Source organism: Quercus lobata, chromosome 11, assembly GCF_001633185.2.
Source record: "Quercus lobata isolate SW786 chromosome 11, ValleyOak3.0 Primary Assembly, whole genome shotgun sequence".
Lineage (NCBI taxonomy): Eukaryota > Viridiplantae > Streptophyta > Magnoliopsida > Fagales > Fagaceae > Quercus > Quercus lobata.
The window spans coordinates 12,968,401-12,991,471 of NC_044914.1; the positions used below are offsets into that span (position 1 = coordinate 12,968,401).

At 31.8% G+C, this 23,071-nt stretch overlaps 2 protein-coding genes across 2 annotated transcripts; one reads left to right on the plus strand and one right to left on the minus strand.

Annotated features, from left to right (window-relative positions):
• Positions 1-236: 236 nt before the first annotated feature.
• On the plus strand, positions 237-4,309 carry LOC115967302. The gene is made up of 7 exons (XM_031086378.1): positions 237-474; positions 2,148-2,234; positions 2,334-2,564; positions 2,671-2,835; positions 2,949-3,008; positions 3,098-3,247; positions 3,889-4,309. The coding sequence occupies exons 1-7, from the start codon at positions 286-288 to the stop codon at positions 4,252-4,254; spliced, it is 1,248 nt and encodes a 415-aa protein (XP_030942238.1). The 5' UTR covers positions 237-285; the 3' UTR covers positions 4,255-4,309.
• A 7,995-nt stretch (positions 4,310-12,304) lies between these two features.
• LOC115968002 (copper-transporting ATPase RAN1) lies at positions 12,305-20,674 on the minus strand. Its single transcript, XM_031087194.1, has 9 exons — positions 20,227-20,674; positions 17,912-18,526; positions 16,524-16,953; positions 16,008-16,333; positions 14,624-14,682; positions 14,157-14,499; positions 13,546-13,743; positions 13,195-13,452; positions 12,305-12,963 (listed from the first exon to the last, which is right to left on the minus strand). The coding sequence occupies exons 1-9, from the start codon at positions 20,512-20,514 to the stop codon at positions 12,487-12,489; spliced, it is 2,994 nt and encodes a 997-aa protein (XP_030943054.1). The 5' UTR covers positions 20,515-20,674; the 3' UTR covers positions 12,305-12,486.
• Between the last annotated feature and the right edge of the window lie 2,397 nt (positions 20,675-23,071).

Sequence of the window (23,071 nt, forward strand, 5' to 3'; positions counted from 1 at the left end):
TAGATTTGTATGTGTGAGAGAGGAAAAGACTCAAAACATTGAACCAAATGAAACAAAAAGTCAATATTTAATTTGTTCTTATCTCCAATGTGGCATTTGAGAATATTTCAATTCTCTTTGTAAACAGATAGATAGATTATAAATAGATAGACTATAAATAGATGATTATAAATAGACTGTTACACAAACAATTGAACATTTATAAGTATTGCAAAGGGGATGACCAAAGCTAGCAATATCATTGCACACCGCAAACCAGCAACTTGCTTCAAGTATTAGTTAGTTATGGCGTCGCCTTGTGTCAGGGGGAGGAGGTGGTCAAGGGCAGTAAAGATGACCTTGTGCTTGTGCTTTCTCATACCAATGGTAGCAACTGGAATTGGAAACACTAACACCATCTTTGGTCAGAAACAAAAATTGGATATTCAACGGCAGTTGAAGCGCCTCAACAAGCCTGCTCTTAAATCCATCAAGGTTATTAATTACTTCATATAACATTCTTTTTTATGCTCCATTTGTTTCAAAGTAAAATATTTTCCGGAAATTATTTGACACATTTTACCATGTTTGTTTGGGTGTAAAATTTGGTCAGCTGTAAAATATTTTATAGTCAAACTATAAAAAAAAAAAAAAAAAAAAACCCCTCCCAAGCATAAAATGTTTTACTCCTAAATGAAGTATAAAACATTTTACGCTTCTCTTTCACACAACTCCCCCCCCCCCTCTATCTCTCTCTCATGAGCAAAACAACCCCTCTTCCCTCTCACTCTCAAGTTCTCTCTTCTCACAAACCAAAGCCACCAAGCCACTCATCACTCTCAGGTTCATCGTCACCACTCATCTCCAACACCACTTATTGCTGACTCAACCTCAACCATTGTCAGCTCCAACCTCCGATTATTAGTTCAACCTTCTTCTATTTATTTTTATTTTTTTTCCAATCCAATCATTCAATTCACTATCCTCAAGCACCACCTCCACCTCCACCGTCCTCAACTCACCCACTGATTCTCAAATCGGTATTTTCCTACCACTATTTGGGTTTATCGATTTGGGTTTTTGGCTGGTTTGTGGGTTATTGTGGGTGGCAGGTAGCTAGGTTTTATGGTTGCAATGGGTGGCTGAGATTTGGGGTGGGTTCTACATGACTTTGCACCATGATTTCTCTTAGATCTTAATTGCTCTTCCTCTTTTTCTTTTCTTTTTTTTAAATTCCTGGTAATTTGTTGTGTGTGATTTATGGTTGATAAATTTGATTTGTATATTATTGAATTTGAGAATTGTGTTTAACTTGTTGAGAAGTTTGAGTTAGGGTATGAGAATTTATGGTTTGATTCATGTTGGGTTTTGATTAAAATTTGAGAATTGAGTTTGAGTTGTTGAGAATTTTGAGTTTGGGTATAAGAATTTCTCATTTGATTCAGGGTTGATTTTTTATTGAAATTTGAGAATTTGAGTTTGTTTGTTGAGAATTTTGGAATTTGACATATGTGTTAAGAGTTAAAAAAAACTTGCATCTAACAATTAGATTTATAAAATATGTAGCAATATTAATTTTTTCAAAGGAAGTTATTGCCTTAGACTACAACCAATTTTGTAGCCAAACTTTGTCCTTTTATATATTCCCACCTTCTTTTTCTCTTCTTTTTAGCTCTCTCTCTCTCTCTCTCTCTCTCTCTCCTTTTTTTCCCCCTTCTCTTTGGGGTAAACAAAGTTTGTGTTCTATATAGTACCCGTTTGGATTGCACTGAATTTGGCGTTTACATTTTCAGTCCTTTTTTTTTTTTTTTTTTTTTTTTTTTTTTTTTTTTTTTTTTTTTTTTCTGCTCGTGAACAGTAAAATCATGTGATTTTACTATGCAGGGGACAAAAAACACTGTTCACGCACTATTCATGCACTGTTCACGGGTCCCACGACACTATACACATTTAAAAATTATTTTGCTGCAGTGTTTTCAATTTTCAGTTTTTAATTTCAGCAAAAATAAGTTCAATCCAAACATACCCATAGTATTTTCAGCTTTAGTCCTAAAATAATTATTCTCTTTTGTGTGTTTTGGTGTCTCCATGACTCCCACATTTACTACTTTTTTATGATCTTAAACTGAAATCTATCTGTATGTGATGAGAAAATATATCTGATACAGAGCCCAGATGGAGATATAATCGACTGCGTACATATCAAAAACCAACCAGCTTTTGATCATCCTTTCTTCAAGAATCATACAATTCAGGTGACTAGTTTAATTAAGCAATTGATCATTTGGAACCGCTAATAATTGGATCCCTATTTTATGTATGTATGGGGTTGGGTTTGCCCATATATGCCTTAGATGAGACCAAGTTTTCACCCAGAAGGGCTTTCATTCGACGATGTCTCTTCAAAGTCCGAGTCCCAAATTACTCAGCTATGGCACTTGAATGGAAGGTGTCCTGAAGAAACTATTCCCATCAGAAGAACTAAAGAAGAAGATTTATTAAGGGCAAGCTCTGTAGCAAATTATGGAAGGAACAAATACCCTCAGTTTGATACCACGGACACCAATGTAACTGCTTTCCATGAGGTACAACTTAATAGGTTTGAACTCAATGATATCTACTGCTACTACTAATTAAGGACTCAAGAAGTCGACACTCACAACCTTCATGTTTTTATGGTTGAGTTTCTAGAATGCAATAGTTTTTGTGACAGGAGATAAGTATTATGGAACTAAGGCAACCGTAAACGCTTGGAAACCCCAAATCCAGGAACAAGTTGAGTTCAGCTTGTCTCAACTCTTGATCCTTGGTGATAATGCTCGTGGAGAGCTTAATAGCATTGAAGCTGGCTGGATGGTATATTTATTATTTAATTTCATCATCACTTTTTTTTTTCTTTTAGGCCCTTGCAAAACATTGAATTACTAATAATTTTCATTTTTACAAAAATTACTTGTATGTAATAACAGGTCAACTATCATGTATATGGAGATTACAACACAAGGCTCTTCACTTTTTTCGCTACTAATGTACGTGTTTTAATTTTTTACTTGCCCACCATTATTGTTTTTTTTTATTGTTTTTCAAAAAATAGTCTTTTATTCATATATTCCTACAGAAAGATTCAAATCAAACTAGGGGTTGCTACGATCTATTGTGCTCACCTGGCTTTGTTCAAACCAACAAGGAAATTGCGCTGGGTGGAAGCATCAACCCTATTTCCGTCTATGCTGGTTCCCAATATGAACTCCACTTCCTTGTCTGGAAGGTAGTAAAATATTTCAATTTAATTACTTTATCAAATACTTCTAATTTTTGGATACATATATATATGATCATGTCATATGTAGTTTTTCTATAAAAAAATTCATAGTAACAAATGTTACAGATATGGCTCAAGGCCGAAGCCCTATTATATTCTTCTGGTTTTATTTGTAACAGTTTATGTTTGAAATTCTTATTTCTCGGTTTATTTATTATTACATACAACTTTTTAAATTTAAAGTTTCAAGTTTTTCTATACTCAATTAATTTTAACCTGACTTATTTTTTAAGACCGCAAATTTAAGTCTAGTTGTTCTGCACAAAAAAAGTTTTTTTTTTTTTTTTTTTCTCTTTCAATAGAAATATATATCACACCAAAAATATAATGCTTTACCAATAGGTTTTTATTCTTTCGCATATACTTGGCTTTTACTCTCTCACTTATACTCTTTAAATTTATTTTCCACATTTATTTTTATGTTTTAAATATAGATATCTTTTTTTTTTTTTTAAATATGTATATTGTCGCATCAATTACAGGCATGTCTATGCACATAAACAAGTGAAAGAATATTTAACCTTCATACCTTCATTTATCATTCAAAATATTACAAACTGATTTGCATGGCATGTACAATGAGGTAGGACATCAAAGGAAGGGGAGACTGGTGGTTGCAAGTTGGGAATAAGTATCTAATGGGATATTGGCCTGCCTCCCTATTTGTATCCCTGTCTGAAAGCGCTTCACAGATCCAATGGGGAGGAGAGGTGACAAACCTACAAAAAAATGGGAAGCACACCACAACACAAATGGGCAGCGGTCATTTCCCTGAAGAAGGGTTCAGCAAGGCTAGTTACTTCACAAATCTCCAAATTGTTGATGGTTCAAACGTTCTCAGGTTTCCCAATTATAGTGCCATTGTCGCTAGGAAACCAAATTGCTATAATGTCACAAATTTTATAAACCACTTTTATTATGGTGGTCCTGGTAGAAACCCCAATTGTCCATGATCATTTAGATTATGAAAAATAAGAAGAGGGTACTTTTTTTTTCTTATTCTCTTAATGTCACACCAAATGTACCAACAAGTCATATGTAATATGAAACTCTTTGATTCAATAAATGAAAATAAAAAGTAATTATGTGAAGTAGTAAAATTTTGAAATTATGAAATTTAATATAGTGGAAGTTAATTGGTCTTAATTCTTATCGGAAGGGATTTAATTGTTGCAATTTTTTAATTCACCATCCGATCATGTTGCAATTATTTAATTATTTCCCCTTTTTGGCTTTAAAAAACATGATTTTTTTTTTTTTTTTTTGAATTCGTATCATTGTTTTGACGCATTAATCAGGGCTAAACAAAATACGGTATCGACAACCATAGAAAATAGTACAGCATAAATAATCATAAAAAATATATATATATATATATTTATAATAATCATTCAAGTAAAAATCATTTTGATTAAATAAAAATCATTTTAAAAAAACTCATAAATAGTAAATTCCTAAGCAAAAGTATTACTATTATTCTTAAATCACAAGTTAATTTAGTAATGAAAACAAGTTTAGTAATATTTAATATATTGAGAGAGAGGTGATATATAAGTTTAGAAACTATAAATCATTTAAATCTAATATAAATTTTATAACAATTCATATTAGCTCACAAGAAGCTTGCTTGGTTCGTTGGTCATGGTATCAACCTTAGTAACCCGATCAAACCAAAAGAATGCTAAAGAGCATGAGAAGTCAAGCCATTTTTAATTTAAAGAACATTTGTTTATTAGTTTTAGTCACTTCCCAATACAGGTAGGACCTGTTTGAAATCTCTTTAACGAATGCACAATAGCACCAACACTATAAAAACTAGACCCATAGCGACAATATCTAAAACACCCAAAATCATTGCTATAGACCCGTATGGACTATAATGTATAATGGTCATTAACAAAGCCAAAAATAAATTTTAATTCCAATTTTTTGTCCACCAACATATATTATGTTTTCATTATATATATATATATATATATATAGAGAGAGAGAGAGAGAGAGAGAGAGAGAGATTTTATCTTACAAAAATTGGGGGGGGGGGGTAATATTATTTTGTTATACCACCAAATAACGTTTTACCATTGAATAACACATTTTATTCATTTTTAACATATAAGCCATTGCCACTTTCTCTAACCATTTTAACCATTTCAACGATTAACTTGATCGAACCTAAAGCATGTTAAAGAGCATGAGAAGTCGAGCCATTTTTAAATTAAAGAATATTTGTTTTTTATTTTTAGCTACTTCCCAATATAGGTAAGACCCGTTTGAAACCTCTGTAATGAATGCACAAGAGAATCTACACTACAAAAGCCAAACTTATAGCGACAATATCTAGAACACCCAAAATCATTGCTATAGACCCGTATGGACTATAATGGCCCTTAAAAAAGCCAAAAATAAATTTTTATTCCAATTTGTCCATGAATATATATATATATATATATATTATGTCTTCATTCTAAAAAAATTATAGATATATGTTTGTGGGGTTAGTGGTTTCGGATATTTATCTTACAAAAAATGGGGGAAAAGGTTATTAATATTATTATGTTATACCATTAAATAACATTTAAAAATTTTATTCATTTTTAACATATAAGCCAAATTTTATATCATACACTGTACTAGCCTCATCACACAAGCTTTGCGCCGCGTGCAATGAATTTTTTTTTTTTTTTTTTGGGTCTAGTGTCATTATTTTTCTTTTTTTCAATTTTGAATTTTTTTTGAAGATATGGGTCTAGTATCCTATTTCTTTTTTCTTTTTCTTTTTTTGGTCTATTGTCATAATTTTCCATTCATCTCAATTTTTAGAAATTTTTTAATTTTAAATTTTGAATCAGTTTTTTTTTTTTTTTTTTTTTGAAAACATGGATTAGTAGGAGAGTATCATATTTTGTAAGCATTTTAAGTAGAGTTGGAGATATATTTTTACCTGGTTGTCCCTAAGTTTTTGCCTTGTTAAACATAGAGTTTAGGAGTATTTTTGAACCATATAAAAATCCAGTCCAAAGAGGGGAATCCTCTTAGAGATAGTATAGATAATAAAAGTTGGGTTTAGAAGCTATAGTTGCGATAAGTGGCTACACCAAATTGCAAAAATATTTTTAGTCTTTTTGTAGTAAAAAAACATATATATAATTTTTTTTTTTGTTCCAAATTCCTCATCAAATCCTTTTGTTATTAATTTATTTTTACTTAAATTATATTACTACACAATCATAAGGAAAAAAAAAACGTTATTGGTTCGTATTCCATAAAAAAAAAAATAAATAAAAAATAAAAAAACAAAAACAAAAGATAGCAAGTTATTTGTTCAAAAATGTTTTTGGATAAAGTTAAAAAAAAAAATTGTAAATAATGTAATAAACATTTGAGTTTAAAGTAAACACCTTCTCTTCCTTCTCATAAAGATAAAAAGTATCAACTTCTATATCAATGTTTCCTTTTTTTTCCATAAAAAAACGTTTTCTTTTTTCTTTCTATTCATACAACTTTTTTTTTCCACTTTTTATGGAATTTATGAAATACCAACAAACACATTGATTAGAAATCTTAATTCCAATAGGATTTAAATTCTATATCAAAAAAAAAAAATATATATATATATATATATATATACTTTTTGGAGTGAGTTTACTTCAATATGTGAATACCTAAATCTCAAGACAACACAGGTATGCATTCTTTCTTCATTATTATTTTTTTCATTTTGTTTAAGCTATTTTTCTTTAACTTCAAAAAAATTAATAAAAGCTTCTCACATATGTACTTAAATTCAAAGTAATTTGCTAATTTTTAACTACTATGTGCTAACTTCTAACTACCAAAACCCACAATTGAAACACCACCGTGCACCCTTGGTGCAGTGGTCATTCAACAAGTATAAGTGTTTATGGGGTGTGCAGGGCAAGGGTCAAGGTTCAAGTTTCCAGGAGAGAGTTTTACACACATATACACTTAAATTAGGCTAGAGTAGAATTTCTATCTTGTATTAATATATATATATATATATAATAAAAATAAAACCCACAATTGAAATACTAATTTGTATGAGATACCACTTCCAAAGATTAATATATTTGATATTATATAGTATACAATGACTTCCCCCCCCCCCCACCAAAAAAAAAAAAAGTGTTTCTCTCTCTCCCCACAAAACTAAGGGATTATAACAAGAATTAGTTAAACAGGAGTATGACTACACTCCCTCTTTTTCTGTAATAAATTTTGAATTCAAACTTTTTTTCATGCATATACACACATTTGTAGCGTGATTTTTACTTTCAATTATATAATAATAATTCATTTAGCTTTTTTTCTAAAATAAAATTATATGTTCTATGAGTTTATACTCAAAACCCATGCAATGCATGGGACTTAAACTTGTGTGTGTGCGTGTGTGTATCCTCTTTTGTTTTTAATTTTTTTTGGTTGGGTGAAACTCACTCAAGTTTTAGTGTCTCTCCCATGCTTTCAAGAACAAAAATTAAATTCTCATGTGAGTCTCTTTACTTCAAATTTTTAAATGTTTAGTAATTTAAATTGTTCTTAATTATTGAATTGAGGTTTCCACCTAATCATGATTTCAATTATTGTTTTGGGTAGTTTTTTATTATTAAATTCAAGATTTTTCCATTTAAATATACGTGATTAATTGAGTCTTAAAGTTCAATGTATTATTCAAAATCCTTTTATCTTTAAAGTTCAATGTATTATTCAAAATCATTTTATATATACATTTTATGATACCTTTAGTCTAACACAATATGCATTCATTATATAACTTAAAAGGAAAATATTTTTATTATTTAATTTTAAGCAAATTAATTAAAAAAATTATTTCCATATGAATTTTGATTAAACCATGCATCGTATGGACATAATACTAGTCTATTTAATATATTTAGTTTTAACTACAAACTTGTGTTTTTGCGTATAATTTTAAAACATAAACTTGAAATTTAAATATTTTATACAAAACATGTGAGATAATTATAGATATCTAATTATCCTAGAGTTTTTATTTATTTATTTATTTTTCATTTCATTTTATTTCCTCACTTTTCTTTTGCAAAACTTTTCTTGAGCAAGTAGCGTGAAAGAACAAATATGCCGATAATGCCCAATAGGTACTAGGCTACTAGCTGATGGTATTGAGTCAATGATGGACAACTGTAAACAATGATAAATGATTAACATAAAGAAAATTTAGATAACCTCTCAAAGTGATTCGGATTAAGGAAATTATGACCAACCACACATTTGTTTTTGAGATATTTGACCAAGTGTTTGCTTCGAGCTGAAAATTCTTTGATTATTTAGCGGAGAAGCTGCGTTGATTTGAACATTTTTGCTACAATCTTCATGCTAGCTCACGTTTGAGAAAGTAAAACAATTGTTTCTTTCTTTCTCTAGAAGTACATCTTTTTTTGAGGAAAACAATTGTTTGTTTCTCTAGAAGTACATGAAAATTGAAATTTTAACTGAAAACGCCAAGGGTAAAATATTTGTATACCACAAGAAACTTGGGGAACAATATGATATTGAATCTCCAAAAACAAAAAACAATATGATATTTTTCATATACAGAACAATATGGAATTGGATGCAGGTTCTAGAAATTAACCATAGAACAATAAAGTGAATATGTACGTACTATTTATAATAGCACAGGTTCGATTAAGGAAAAAGTTTTTTTTTTTTTTTTGAATTTTTATTTAACAAATAAGTCAACAAATTTACTCAATACATTTTGGAGCTTAAGGCAATAAATTTTAATGAATTATTTAATATTTAAATATTATATTAAAATAATCTATTCAACTTATTATTTAAAAACCATTCTTCTTGGTTTTTAAGAGAAAATTGCTAATATATTTTTGTATTTAGGTTTATTAATATCTCTTTTACAAGTTGTTAGGAAATTTGATTGTCAATGATTATTTTATTTGACACATTCATACAATTTTTTTCTTTTGTGAAATAATTTAGAGTTTTAATTGTGTTGAATATCTATTAGCTCAATATTTTTGAACATTCTTAAAGATGAGAAAAGAATGCAAAACCCACATATGTTTTTTTCTTTAAAAAAAAATATTTATCATTCTACAATTTTTGTATTTTTTAAAACAATTTCGAGACCTTTTGTTTCTTTAATGGAGCCTTAAAACCTTCTTTAACAAATTGGGACAAATGGGGGCCTAAGTTGCTTAGGTCTTGAACCGGTAGTGTGAGTTAAGTCCAAGCCTAAGTTTTGACTTAACTATTAACTGAGTCAAACTCAAATATATTAATGTGAAAACTCGACTTTTTAAGAGAACATTATTTAATGTATTATATTTTACATAAATAGGTTCAATTTTCCAAAACCACCCTCTCTAATTTAAATTTGGAAAATGCTAATAGATGTCCTTAGGGCAATGGTTAACATTCATTTAAAGAAAGTTTTTATGGGAAAAATAAAATAATTACTGTTTTGATAGTTTTTTCCATTTCTCATAAAAGTGATGTCAAATTTTTCTAAAATAGGTTGTTAACCATTACCCTAAGGGCACCTATTAGCATGACCCTTTATATTTTAGTGAAATATGGATATTGAATTTTTAAATAAAGTAAATGGTAAGTTAAGAAATTTATTTAATTTTTCAAAGAGGGCTTCATTTTGGGACATCTCAAAATAAAATAGAGACCTAACATTCTATAAAAAAAATTAAAAAAAAAAAAGGTCTAACAATTTAGGTCAGAGAGAATATGTATATATGTATAAATGTGTACTTATATTATATGGACTTTATATTGGGTTTTATAGGTTTGTAAATAAATTAATATAATGTCAAAGTAGTGTTTATAATTTATTGAGAATATAAATAGTCAATTTTATAGTAAAAATTATATATAATTTGTAACAATACAAGATTTGATTTTTTTTTTTTTTTTTTTTTTTTTGAAGCTGTAACAAATACAAGGTTAGCTAATATCTATACAAGGTTGGTTAATCTAATTTTTATAAATTCATAAGTGAAAATCATATTATCTAATTTATTTAAATAATATAATTTCAACTATAATTTTGTTATTGATTATTAGCATAGATTTGTAAATGGCTAAAAATTTTAGTTATGATATTTATTATATATGAGAAAAAAAAAAGTTAATTAAGTAGTTCATTAACATGTTCAAGCTTCTATAATTTCAACTAGGTAAGGAAGTCACACTGGTCTCCTCCTCCTTATCATTTTTAATTTATCAAAAAGAAATATGCATTTGTTCACCAAAAAATGAATAAAGCTTAACATATAATCTTTTATTTCAAGTAAAATAAATAAAATTATGAGCTTTTAATACTAAGTTTGGCTAGGCTTAGCTTGTTCACATGCAAACAGTAGTTTGTAAAACTTCCCTTAAGGTCGAATCAACTGAGTTTTTCCATACATGCCTTCAAAATTTTTTATTCATAAAAGAGATTGAAATTTTAAGCATGCATACAAGCGAAACGAGAATCAAAACTTGGCTTTGGCTAGGAGTGCCAATTAACTTTTAAAGTTGATTCATTCAACAATATAGATTTTAAATTGGTCAAGCCAACCTTGTTATTAATAGCTCCATTGGGTTCTGGATTATCTCAAGGTCAGCTTCTTCTTGGCTTGACTCCATTACACTAGAAATAAAGAGAAACTTTCAGTTTAACCTATTTAAAGAGAGATTTGCTGCAAGTGGAGGTACAGTGGTTTCAAAAAGCCTTTTGTTGATTTTCAGTTACATAAAGATGTTCAGTTTAAACTAACTTTTAGTTACATAATGCCTAAGGTTTCCTTTGTTTCAACTAAAAATGATTTCCTAATTATAAAATATTTTTAGGTAAAAATATTATGATTGCAAAGAAAATATTTTCAAGTGTTTAGTTATACTCTTGAAAATGCACTGGAAAACATTTTCAAGTGTTTGGCTTGTATGAAAAAAAAAATCTTCACAACACAAAATTTAAACTTGCAAAAAGGAAAAACATTTTCAAGTGCTTGGCTTGTATGAAAAAAAAAAATCATCTCAACACAAAATTTAAACTTGCAAGTGGTCACCAGGTGGGTTGTGATTGCCCAGGTGATGGTTGGGATAGTTTAGGCAGGTGGGTGGGTTAGAGAGAGAGAGAGGTTTGTGGTGCCAATGGCCGCGGTGGAGGCGTCAATAATTGCAGTGTTGGCACCAGTGGGCACAACTAGTTTATGGTAGTGATGGGTGGGGTGGGTGGGGGGTGAAAAAGAGAGGAATTGGGATATTTTTCAAACTTTGTTTTACAAAGAAGATATGTAAAAAAAAAAAAAAAAAAAATTAATTAATTTATGTAATTAAGTCTCAAAGGGAGTTATTTTTCAAATTGACCATTATTTTCAGTCGGACCAAACACCCAAAAATGGGGAAAATATTTTCAGTCAGAACACAAAGACTTAACAAACACAAAGAAAGAATTAAAAGGTATCTTCACCATTTCTATAAGGTTGGCCATTATTTTAGTCGGACCAAACACCCGAAAATGGAGAAAATATTCAGTCAAAACAAACTAAGCCTTAAAGAACAAACACAAACAGAAAATTAAAAGTATCCCATGAAAACGTTTAGAAGTTTCCTTATTTTGCCTCCAATGAAAATACAACTCTTTTTATTTTTCAAATGGAAGAGACAACTCTTTAATTGTGCCTATAGCTGCATATATTGACACCCGCAATTTAGAGAACTTTTCCACAATTTATATATGGTACACAACAAACAAACATTTTCTCAAATAATTATTTCACACATTAGATATATACATTCACCCACTCACATCGTACGGACTCCACATTGTATGGGACACATGTTGTAAGATTTATTGCACACAAACACTGAAACATGTACGCACACAACCCCACAATCACAAAAAAAGAGAGAGAGAGAGAGAGAGCAAACATAATCATTTTCATTGAATAAAAATATCATAACAAAGTGGGGAAAAAATAGAAATTAAAAAAGAAAAAGCATTAAGGACATTATTATACAAGGGAATTTACAATGAATTGGGGTGCCAAACTTACACCCTCAGTGTAAGAGAAACGGAAATATACAAAATTGGGATATCAAACTTTAATGGAACCCCCATCTTATCTCAATTCAAAGCCGTAACCTAAAGTTTTTTAGTTCTCTTTCTACTCTACAGTTATTTCTAGTATGGTTGTAAGTCTAGGTTTTTTGTATCTCCTAAGAAGCAAAGAAGAGCATACTACACTTACAGATGAGAGAGCCATACATGCACCAGCTGCCCATGGTGGTAACATGATCCCTAGAGAAGGATAGAAAACCCCAGCAGCTATGGGGATTGCAACCACATTGTAGGCCATGGCAAACACATAATTCAATCGTATGCGTGCAAAGGTCTTCCTTGAGAGATCAATGGCTGTGATTACATCTTCCAAGTTATTTCTCATCAATACATAATCAGCAGCTTCTATTGCAATATCTGTCCCAGCGCCAATTGCCATACCAACATCAGAAGCAGCTAGTGCGGGGGAGTCGTTGATTCCATCACCCACCATTGCAACTACGCTCCCATCTTTTTGGAATGATCGGACAACATCAGCTTTTCCTGCTGGCATTACCTCTGCCATTACATCTTGAATCCCAACCTGCCCAGCATCATCATTTATTTTTCAGAACTCAGAGAATATAGAGTTTTAGATGAAAAACTTTTAAGTTTTGTTACAACATTATTGATATTATAGGGGTAAGAACCACACTCTCAGATCCTAGAAAAGTAACATAATTGTTGCCTAAATATCAGAACTCAAAGAATTTTGAGTTTCATAATGCTAAAATCCAGGTTTTAACTGAATAACACATAAAAGTTATATACGAACCTCCCTAGCAACAGCCCTAGCTGTTCTCCAATTGTCCCCTGTAACCATGACCGGCATGACATTCATTTTCTTAAGGCCCTCTACAACCACAGCAGCTTCTCTCTTTAGTGGATCTGCAACTCCCAAAACACCAATTAAGCTACAGTCATATGCAACAAGTATGCCGGTCTTGGCACTTTCTTCAAGCTCTACTAAAAAATCTTCAACATGGGTTGGAATAGTGATTCCACTTTCAGTGATCAGTTTCCGATTACCAACCTGTTCATGATACGTTAATTCCAGTAAGCAATCCCAAAAAGTATCTTAAAGAATGAATTGACATTTAGATATCTCAATGTAAAGGAAACTCACCAAAAGAAGCTTTCCATCTATAAAGCACTGGACACCTTTTCCTGGCAGAGCAGAGAATTCCAAGACATCAAAAAGCCATCCGGAATTTGTCTCTTTGTTATGTTTTGGAGAATCCTTGGTTGCAGAAGGTTCATCAAAGAAATGAAAATGGCGTGCATATTCCATTATTGCTTTCGCCAATGGGTGTTCACTGCTAGCCTAAGCCAGGGAATAAAAATAAAGAATAAAAAGTTATGCTACTATACTGTTGCTTACTATATATATATATATATATAGAAGTCTCATCACCCCCACAACACCCCAAAAGAAGGGAACAAATCATGTTAGGTGAAGAAGGAGAAAATGAAAATTCAATTTTTTGTATGTCCTCTGCTACCATATATGTCGAATGTGTAGAATGTCAGAATAACATACGTCAAAAGCAAGTTTTCCATTTTAGGAGTCAAAATATTATGGCAAGAATTTTTTTATTTTATTGTTGTCATATTATGAGGTCTTCTTGGGAACTTTCTCTGGCACCATAATTCAGAGCCAAGAATTGGGAAAATCTAAAAACACAAAGCTGAGTTTTTGAGTAAAAAATGGAAAACTAGTAAGGAATTGGAAGTCACCTCTGCAGAGGCCACCAATCTAAGAAATTCTCCACGATCCATTCCTGTAAAAACTTTTGCTGTTGTAACTGTGGCTTTTCCCTGGGTTAGGGTGCCTGTTTTATCAAATATCACATACTTAATCTTTTGAGCCCTTTCCAAAGCATCTCCTCCTTTTATCAGCACACCATTATTAGCCCCAACCCCTGTTGCAACCATGACAGCAGTTGGCGTCGCCAAGCCAAGCGCACAAGGACATGCAATAACCACCACTGATATTCCAAACATAAGGGCAAATACAAAGTGATTTCCTTTTTCTGGAAGCCACTGTTCTGGGTAAGTTCCAAGAGCACCACCAATATACCTAGAGACAATCAAATCAATAAAAGAAAAAATTTAATAAAAATGAGGCATAAACATTATAACGGTATGAAAAATTCAATAACCATGAGAAGCATGGTAGCATGCCCAAAGAATTGTGAACTTACCAACCCAATAATGTTAACAATGCCAAAGCAACAACTGTAGGAACAAATATGCTTGCTACCTGCATGTGCAATGAATAATTAAGATAGGGACACCATATGACACCAAGATTTATATATGGATTTTATAAACATATGCCCTAAGGGCATATGTTAGTATACAATTTTAGGAAATTTTTTATGGAAAAATGAATAAGTAACTAACTAATTTGACAGGTTTTTCAATTTTCCATAAAAAGTTTCTTAAAATAGATGGTTAATGTATGCCCTTAGGGCATACATTAACTAGACCCTTTATATATTACCAGATCAATCTATAATTTTAAAACTATAAATTCAGGGATTGAAAGCTGAAAAAAAATAAGGAAAAAACGGGGACTCGTATATATAGGAAAATGGCCTAATCTCTGACATGCCTAAATTGGTTTGATCACTTTCCTCTTCTTTTTCTCTTCCATTTCATGTATATCAGTGATTGGAGAGCCTTCATAAAATTAAGTTTCTCAATCTCTCTCTATCTCCTACATCTAAGGGTATAATTTGATTGGGGTAAATAGGCATCATACTATCTTATCCAATCAAATCAAGTAAAAGTCCTGCACAGAAAGATACGTATCACATTCCACTTAAGAATAGGGTACTGAATCATTGATACTCAAAGCACCTTGTTACTGGCTTCAGTTTGTCTTCAGCATGCTGCAGTGCTTGCCATATAAGAAACTCCAATATGTTAAGGCTAAAATGTCCTATTTGTTCCTTTATCTTCCATGTTTTAAGAGCCGTTCTAGGCCCCATTCAGCAGACTGAATATAGGGGCAGGTAAAATGTATTTATCCTAACCATCATTCGAACACAGACTTTGGACCGGATAAACTCACCTCCACACAAATACAGTAATCCAGTAGAAGAGAGCAGAAACCCAACAATACCAACAAGCCTTAATCCCGAATTTTTGGGGTCAGCTATGGATCCTCAATAGATTAGTTAGGGTCGATCAGATGTATTTTTTTCCTCCATTCTATTCTATCTAAAGTTATATTCTCTATTAAAAGCCAAAAATCCAAGGGAAAGAGCCGACGCCACCCATTTTGAAAATCTTATGGGGAGAGAGAAGGGGTCTTATATAATTATGAACTTCAAAAATGAAAGGGCTAGTAATTCAATAGCTTAATTGGTAAGTTGCAATTCAATCAGAGCCAATTGCCTAGCCACAATGAAAATCATTTTACAGTTAGTTATGCATATAAATAGTTAATTTGCTTCTTCAGAAAACAGTAAAATGAAATCCTCCTTTTTTCAAAGCATTAAGAAAAATTCAAATAATGCATAAGCATAAAAATTGGAAAGGCAAGCTAAGATTACAGAAAACTACATCCAGAATACTTACAAAATCGGCAAACTTCTGAATAGGAGCTTTTGACATTTGGGCTGTCTCAACCAAACTAATTATCTGGCTTAAAACTGCATCACCTCCTACTTTAGTAGCTTTTATGTGAAGGGCACCATGTAAATTTATTGTACCTCCAATAACCAATGAATCAACCTCCTTTAAAACAGGTACAGATTCACCAGTTACCATACTCTCGTTAACATAACTTGCACCCCACGCAACCACACCATCAGCAGGAACCTTTGTTCCAGGAAGAACTTTTAAAGTATCACCAGGTTGAATTAGCAAAGCATCTATTTCCCTTTCTCCAATACTCTTCCCACCTAGAAACCAATAAAATTAAAACCAATTAGTTATTGACAATCTTTCAATTTAATTTTTAGAATCAATATAAAAAAATATATTACAAAAGATCTAAATATTTTGGTAATTTCAATAAAACATCAATGCTTCTATTAGAACAACACCCCTACCTCTGTTAAAAAATGAAGGAAGACACATACACATGCATACCTTTGTCTGTAAAAAGCAACACTGCTGTTGCCGGTGCAAGTTCCACTAACTTCTTGATGGCATCTGATGTTTTTCCCTTGGCAAGACACTCCAAATACTTCCCCAACAATACAAATGTTATCAGCATGGCACTTGTTTCAAAGTATGTTGGAGACCAAAATCCAGTGACTGCACCATATAGAAGAGCATATACAGAGTAGAAGTAAGAGGCTGAAGTTCCCAATGCAACCAAAACATCCATGTTAGTTGATCCATTTCGAAGAGCTCTGGCAGCTGCAATGTAGAAGCGTTTTCCAATAACAAATTGGACAAGACTCACCAATACCCACTTCAACCAATCCCCCATTTGGAAGGGTCCACATCGCCACAGCAATAAGGTATACACCCGTGGTATGTGAGGACAAACTACCCTTATGAGAAAGACAGGAATCTGGAGCCAAAGAATGAGCCAACAATTAATTTAAAACGTTAGAATAGAAACTCGGTGTCAGATGGATTTCTACATGGGCTTTAAAATATTTTCTGTGGACATGTTTATTTTCTTCTAATTAAAAACATAAAGTATGTCAATATATGATGCCTTGTTTCCCTATTAGCCAATAGAAGCCAAAAAAGGTCTGTGCATATCTGTCTTTGCAAACTAATATCCCTATATTTTTATGAATAATTTAAATTCAAAATGATAAAGAGCTGCACTTTTTTTTTTCTTTTTTATATTTAGTATGAAATAATGAAGAGACTCACCATTCACTAGATATGTAGAAACTATGCTATATGATATGGTCCAGATCTACTTATTTTTAAAAAAAATAAAAAAGAAGAAAGATATGGTCCAGATCTGATGGGGCCCACGCCTTTACATCTAAAGGTATATCATCCCCTTTATCATTTGTAAGGTTCTCTTACAATCTAATTATTGATTTTTTACATTAAACAAAAAATAAAAACTAATTCAAGTTAGATTTGCAAAACATCTAAGGATGAATTTTTATAATAAATTTTACTTGTATATTTATCTTGATTTACATCTCCCTTCACTAAACAAAGTACCAAATCCTAGGGTGGAGATAAGAGTGTCTAATCTAATGCATTACAATTCAAATAAAAGGTATAAAACATTCAACACACCTCATTTAGCTTTACAAAACATACCTATTATTAAAAAATTTACATTGAGATTTAAATGCATAACAAATGATCAGGACAAAGGTTCAACTCAACTTAACAAAGCTTTACATTTACACACTATGACTAAGTTTTATTTTGGCCTTATGATGATCAGGCAAAAGACACACAACTTAAAGAAGCAAAAAAATAAAATAAAATAAAAAACGCATGAAGAAAGATGAGCAATACACCAAATCATGGAGATGCAAAAAATTACTTACACTGAGAAACAAACTGGAAGTGAAAAGCCGAAACATTTTTGAGGCTTCTTCAACATCTTTGGAAGTCATTCTTGCATAAGGGCTCGTTACATTTAATTTGAACTGCCCATTGCTTCCTGCCTCAATCCCATCAACTAAGGATCTAGAACTGACGACTTCAGGATCAAAGAGAACTTCAACTTCTCTTGTCATTTTGTCAAAACAAAATTGTCTCACTCCTTTCAATTGGATAAGTATGCCTTCTAAAAGCTGTACATCCATCTCAGAGTATATGCCAGCAACCCCTAGTATGATTTTGTCCTGCTCACTACTCTGTACAAGTGAACCTTCGAAACCAGCATCTTCAATTGCATTGACAATATCATCCTTACTAATGACAGTGGGATCATACTCAACTTCCCCTAGTGATGTGGCCAAGGCAACTACTGCCCTTTTGACACCAGGAAGATTTCTCAAAATACCTTCAACAGAGTTTACACAGGCTGCACATGTCATACCTCCTATTGTGAATTGCCCCACCAGAGCTCCATGTGGCTTTGTTCCAAAAGTACCAGGTTCAGGTAGAATCTCTGCCTCAAAGCCCGCATCCTCAATTGCATTCTTAACATCTTCATCCTAAAGTAAGACAAGTAAGAAAATGCCTCGGAGTCTTTAATGGGGTCTACAGAACAAAGTTGGCAGATATAAACTACTTTGCAAGATATCCCCACACACAATCACAGATAGGAAGGCAATTAAGGATTTCAAATAGTTGCCAGGCACTCTATAGAAACTGATAGTGACAGACACTGAAACAGCAAAAATGTTAAACCTAAGACTTGAATTCTTTGCTAGTTATCTCATCTTATGTAGAACACAGATACATTCTATTATTTACTTTTCTCTCACCCAGAAGTGCCTCTATAAAGAAATGGCCTTCTGCCCACTTTGGTCTAGCTGTCTGGCACCTAAGCTATAGGCCAGGTTTATAGTTAATAAGACTAGCTAAAAAGTTCTAAATTATGTTTACATAGTAATCCCACTATCTAATCATAGTGCATCAAACATTTCTATCCTCTTTCAACTGATATAAACATGTACCGTTATGTACCATTGCACAATAAGAATTATGAAAGAAATCAGGAATCCTTGAATTGAAAATTCAGAGTATGAGAGAGAGAGAGAGGAAACACCATCAATTGTAGTAATAAACTCAATAAAGGGCATCCGGTGGTTACTCAGTCTCTTCAGCCTAATTCTAATCATTATTGTATCTCCAAATAAAAAATCACCCACGCTTCAGGTACATGTAGACACACCCCATAAAAGAGAGAGGGGCTCAAACACAAAAGACCACTTGAATACCCGAAGTTAATCCAATAAAATGTTAAAAAATAATAATCATTGATCAACACCTACATTCAAGCATAATGATTCACATTTCCAATAAAAATACCCATGCTCATGATCTGAACAATGAATAAAACTTGATTAAGTTCAATTACTTTAGGAACTATACACTTAAAATTTTAAAAATAATAATAATTAATGCACCGTACTCCACTAATGAACCTCTATCATTAAACTAACCTGTTATAATTTCTAGCATCCATAATTACTAAAGAAAAAGAAATGGCATCATTACAATAAATATATGAATCAGATATACTAAACTATAAAGGCTGATCTACATTGCAAAACAAATGCATTTAGCTTCAACTCAAAATCTTAGACTAACCGATTATATTCACGATACACTCCCAAATAATAATGTAAAAAATAAAATAAATAAAAATCCCAACAAGAAGATACATAAACCACAAAAAGGAACCGAATTAAACACTTCACATGATCTGGTTCAGCAGAAATTGCAAATTAAACCCAGTTTAAAAATATATATAAATTAACAAAACATAAATGAAGTCATAGAAAGCAATCAACTAGGACCAACCTAATCCATAGTCCAAGAAAAAAAAACTCACAAATTACAAAACTAGGCACAAATCACAAAAACAGTAACTATTACTAATCCATAGTCCAAAACAACAAAACCAACTCAAAAAGGCAGTAACCCATTTCTTAATTCACCACAAACTAACATTCAAACACACCCACAATTACGTAAACCGTAAAACACAACATGAGAATCACAAAGCAATTATTACAAACCCTGGTCCCATAGTCCAAAACAACAAAACCAACTCCAAAAACTCAAACTTCCACCAAAAAAAACACTGACCCATTTCCCAATTCACCACAAACGAACATTCAAACACACCGAAAATCAAGTAAACAGTCAAAACACAACATGGGTATTCAAAACCAAGACCACAAACCTTGACCAAATTGGGATCGAAGACCACATCAGCCCGGTTCTGAAGCAAGGCCACGGAGGCTCTGAGAACCCCATTAACGCTATTGAGAGCTGACTCAACAGAATTGGAGCAAGCAGCACAGGTCATCCCTGTAATTCTGACCTGAATTGTTCTCATTCCCTCTTCAATTCTATTGAAACTACCGGTGTCCTCGTAGGAATCTAGAAGGCGCACGTCCTCCAGGTCGCCGGATTCTTCATCGCCGCCGGCGAGTCTTGTGAGCTGAAGGTCCCTTAAACCCGGCGCCATTGAAAGGTGTGTGTAGAAAGAACAAAGAAAAAAACAGGGGAAGAAAACAGAGCAAGAAACAGAGGAAAAGCAGGGGAAGAAATATAAAGAGAATGAGAGAGAGAAAGGAAAGGAAAGGAAAGGAAAGATATATATGTGAGAGTGAAAGAGAGGAAAAGGAACTTTCTTTCTTTCCGAGGGAGATGGTTGAGACAGCAATTTTTTAACTAAAGTTGCTGAAGAAAAAAATGGTGGGGGCAGGTGAGGAGAGGGGAGTTGAAATTACTATTTTGCCCTTGAGATTTGTTGGGAGAGCGGTTTGTACTTGCAAAAATATTAAGGGTGGTTTGTGTGTTGTGGCTTTGGTGGTTTTGTACTGCACATGTGAATGTGATGTGAATGGTGTGTTATTACTTATGACTCTAATAATACAATGTCTAATTTTGAAATTCTCGATTATCATTTAAGATGGGTTTTGTACTTGCAAAGTATTAGGGTGGTTTATGTGTTGCCTTTTGGTGGATTTTGTACTGCACAACGTGACTGTGATGTGAATGGTTTTTTTTTTTTTTTTTTTTTTTTTAAGAATACTAAATATTTTTAACACACATATAAGGAGAAGAGAGAATATTTCTAAAGAAACTTATAGTAGTGTATTATTTACTTAATACAACTAATAATACAAAAAGTCAAATTTTGAAATTCTTGATTATCATGTAAGGTGGATTTTGAGTCATTTTGACACTTTGGTAATGAACCTAACTTAATGGTAGCACGCTTATTCTCGATGAACGTTGGATATGGATTTTTTTACAAATTGGTATTAACTATTAACCATCAATTTCCTATATTTATGTGGGCATGAGTCATTGGGATGGTTACAAGTGATATAGACAGTACATGATTAACAAGGGTTTCATTTAACACTTGGATTGATTTAAGGGATCACCATTTTTAAGTGTTATTTTTTTTTTTTTTTTTTTGAGATTTGCAATCTATAACGTTCGTTCTTAATGATAACTCTTTAACATCAAATTAAGATACCAATCAGTTTTTGATGTAGGCAGAAATTAAATCTCAGATTTCTTATTCAACCATTAGAGACTACCATTTTTTTTATAAAGTGATTTTACTAATTGAGCTAACTATAACTCACTTTTAATTGTAGTACTATACTAATTCTAGAAGCTAAGAGACTTTTATATTTTTGAATAAAGAAACTAGGAGACTTATCTCAACGATATTATTATTATAAGGAGAATCGAAGTTCAAATTCCTCTCATTCATTCTTGTAACTATTAAATTATTAGAAAAATATATATTATTACCTTAAAACATTATTGAAAAAATATTTTCTTATTGTTTGATTCACACAAAAAAAAATCCATTAATATTTATAATTTAACCATATAAAAGAAAATCTTTCATTAAAGAAAACAAATCTCAAATAGAAAAACATATTCTATTTGGGGCTATTAAGGAGCCTCAAATGGGAAAACATACCCCAAGTTTGGAATCTAGGTAAAATTAATTGGAAAAGTGACCTAAGTTAAGTAAAAAGTATCATTTGAGAAAAAATTAACAATAGATCAAACACTAGTCAATGATCGATTTGTGCAGTGATTGAGAGGGTGAAGAGAGGGAAACCATTATAATGAGAGTTTTTGCTGTGTGGACTTTATTTGTGGTGGCCTAATAGGAGTAGAAAATTTTTTCCACTCTATTGACATTGCTTTGCATTGATCATAAATTTTAAATATATATATATATATATATATATATATAAAAGGTCTTCAATTGGTTTGTATTTTCGGTTGCAAAGATCAAATAATGCAATATATATAATATTTTCCACCAAAAAATTCGAGCATAATTCGGCAATAAAAGAGTAAAAAAAGGTTCAAAACAATTTTAAAGGTATAACGTGTGACTGTACATCATGGATTACAATATGAAAACACTAGTGGCAATCTAGTTTGATAGCAGCGGAGTTGCTTCTTTTATATATATATATATATTGGTAAATATAATTCAATAAAAAAAATAAAAGTGGAGAGAAAGAGGCATTAATCCATCTCGATCATTCAAGATATGGACCCAAAAGCGAGAGAGGAGATAAAAAGAAGCCCTTACCACTTACAAAAAATAGCCCATCAAAGTGGTCGATACCACAAAAAATGGGAGACATTATAAAATGGTGCGGTATATACTAGTTTTTGTACAATCTCTCTCTCTCTCTCTCTCTCTCTTAGCAAGGTTTGTGGACTTTTGTGCTAATCTTGTGTTATACAAGCAATTTCTTAGTGGAATGCAGCTTCCTAATTTGTCATTTAATGGGGTTGTTTTTGTGAAATTGCCGTGTGGTAATTTGATTTCGGTGATTTATATAAGGCAATAATAGAAATATACGCAACCATGATATGATGATATGAGTCAAGATATGGGAACCGATAAAAGCAATGTGATTCTCACAACATATAAAAGCAATGCAGATTGCAGTGCAATCATATCCAGCCATAATGTCTATGTATTGGACAAAAGAATTGCACAATTGCACCAATTAGATTATCCAGAGGAC

Excerpts from the sequence above, each read along its gene's own strand:
- LOC115968002 (XM_031087194.1), bottom strand. The coding sequence starts at position 20,514 with ATGGCGCCGGGTTTAAGGGACCTTCAGCTCACAAGACTCGCCGGCGGC. Across the intron at positions 16,954-17,911 it reads CTTCCAGTTTGTTTCTCAGT|ATTCCTGTCTTTCTCATAAG; the intron begins GTAAGTAATTTT and ends CTTTGGCTCCAG. Across the intron at positions 14,683-16,007 it reads TTCAGAAGTTTGCCGATTTT|GTAGCAAGCATATTTGTTCC; the intron begins GTAAGTATTCTG and ends TTGCACATGCAG.
- LOC115967302 (XM_031086378.1), top strand. The coding sequence starts at position 286 with ATGGCGTCGCCTTGTGTCAGGGGGAGGAGGTGGTCAAGGGCAGTAAAG. Across the intron at positions 3,009-3,097 it reads TCACTTTTTTCGCTACTAAT|AAAGATTCAAATCAAACTAG; the intron begins GTACGTGTTTTA and ends ATATTCCTACAG. Across the intron at positions 3,248-3,888 it reads TCCACTTCCTTGTCTGGAAG|GACATCAAAGGAAGGGGAGA; the intron begins GTAGTAAAATAT and ends ACAATGAGGTAG.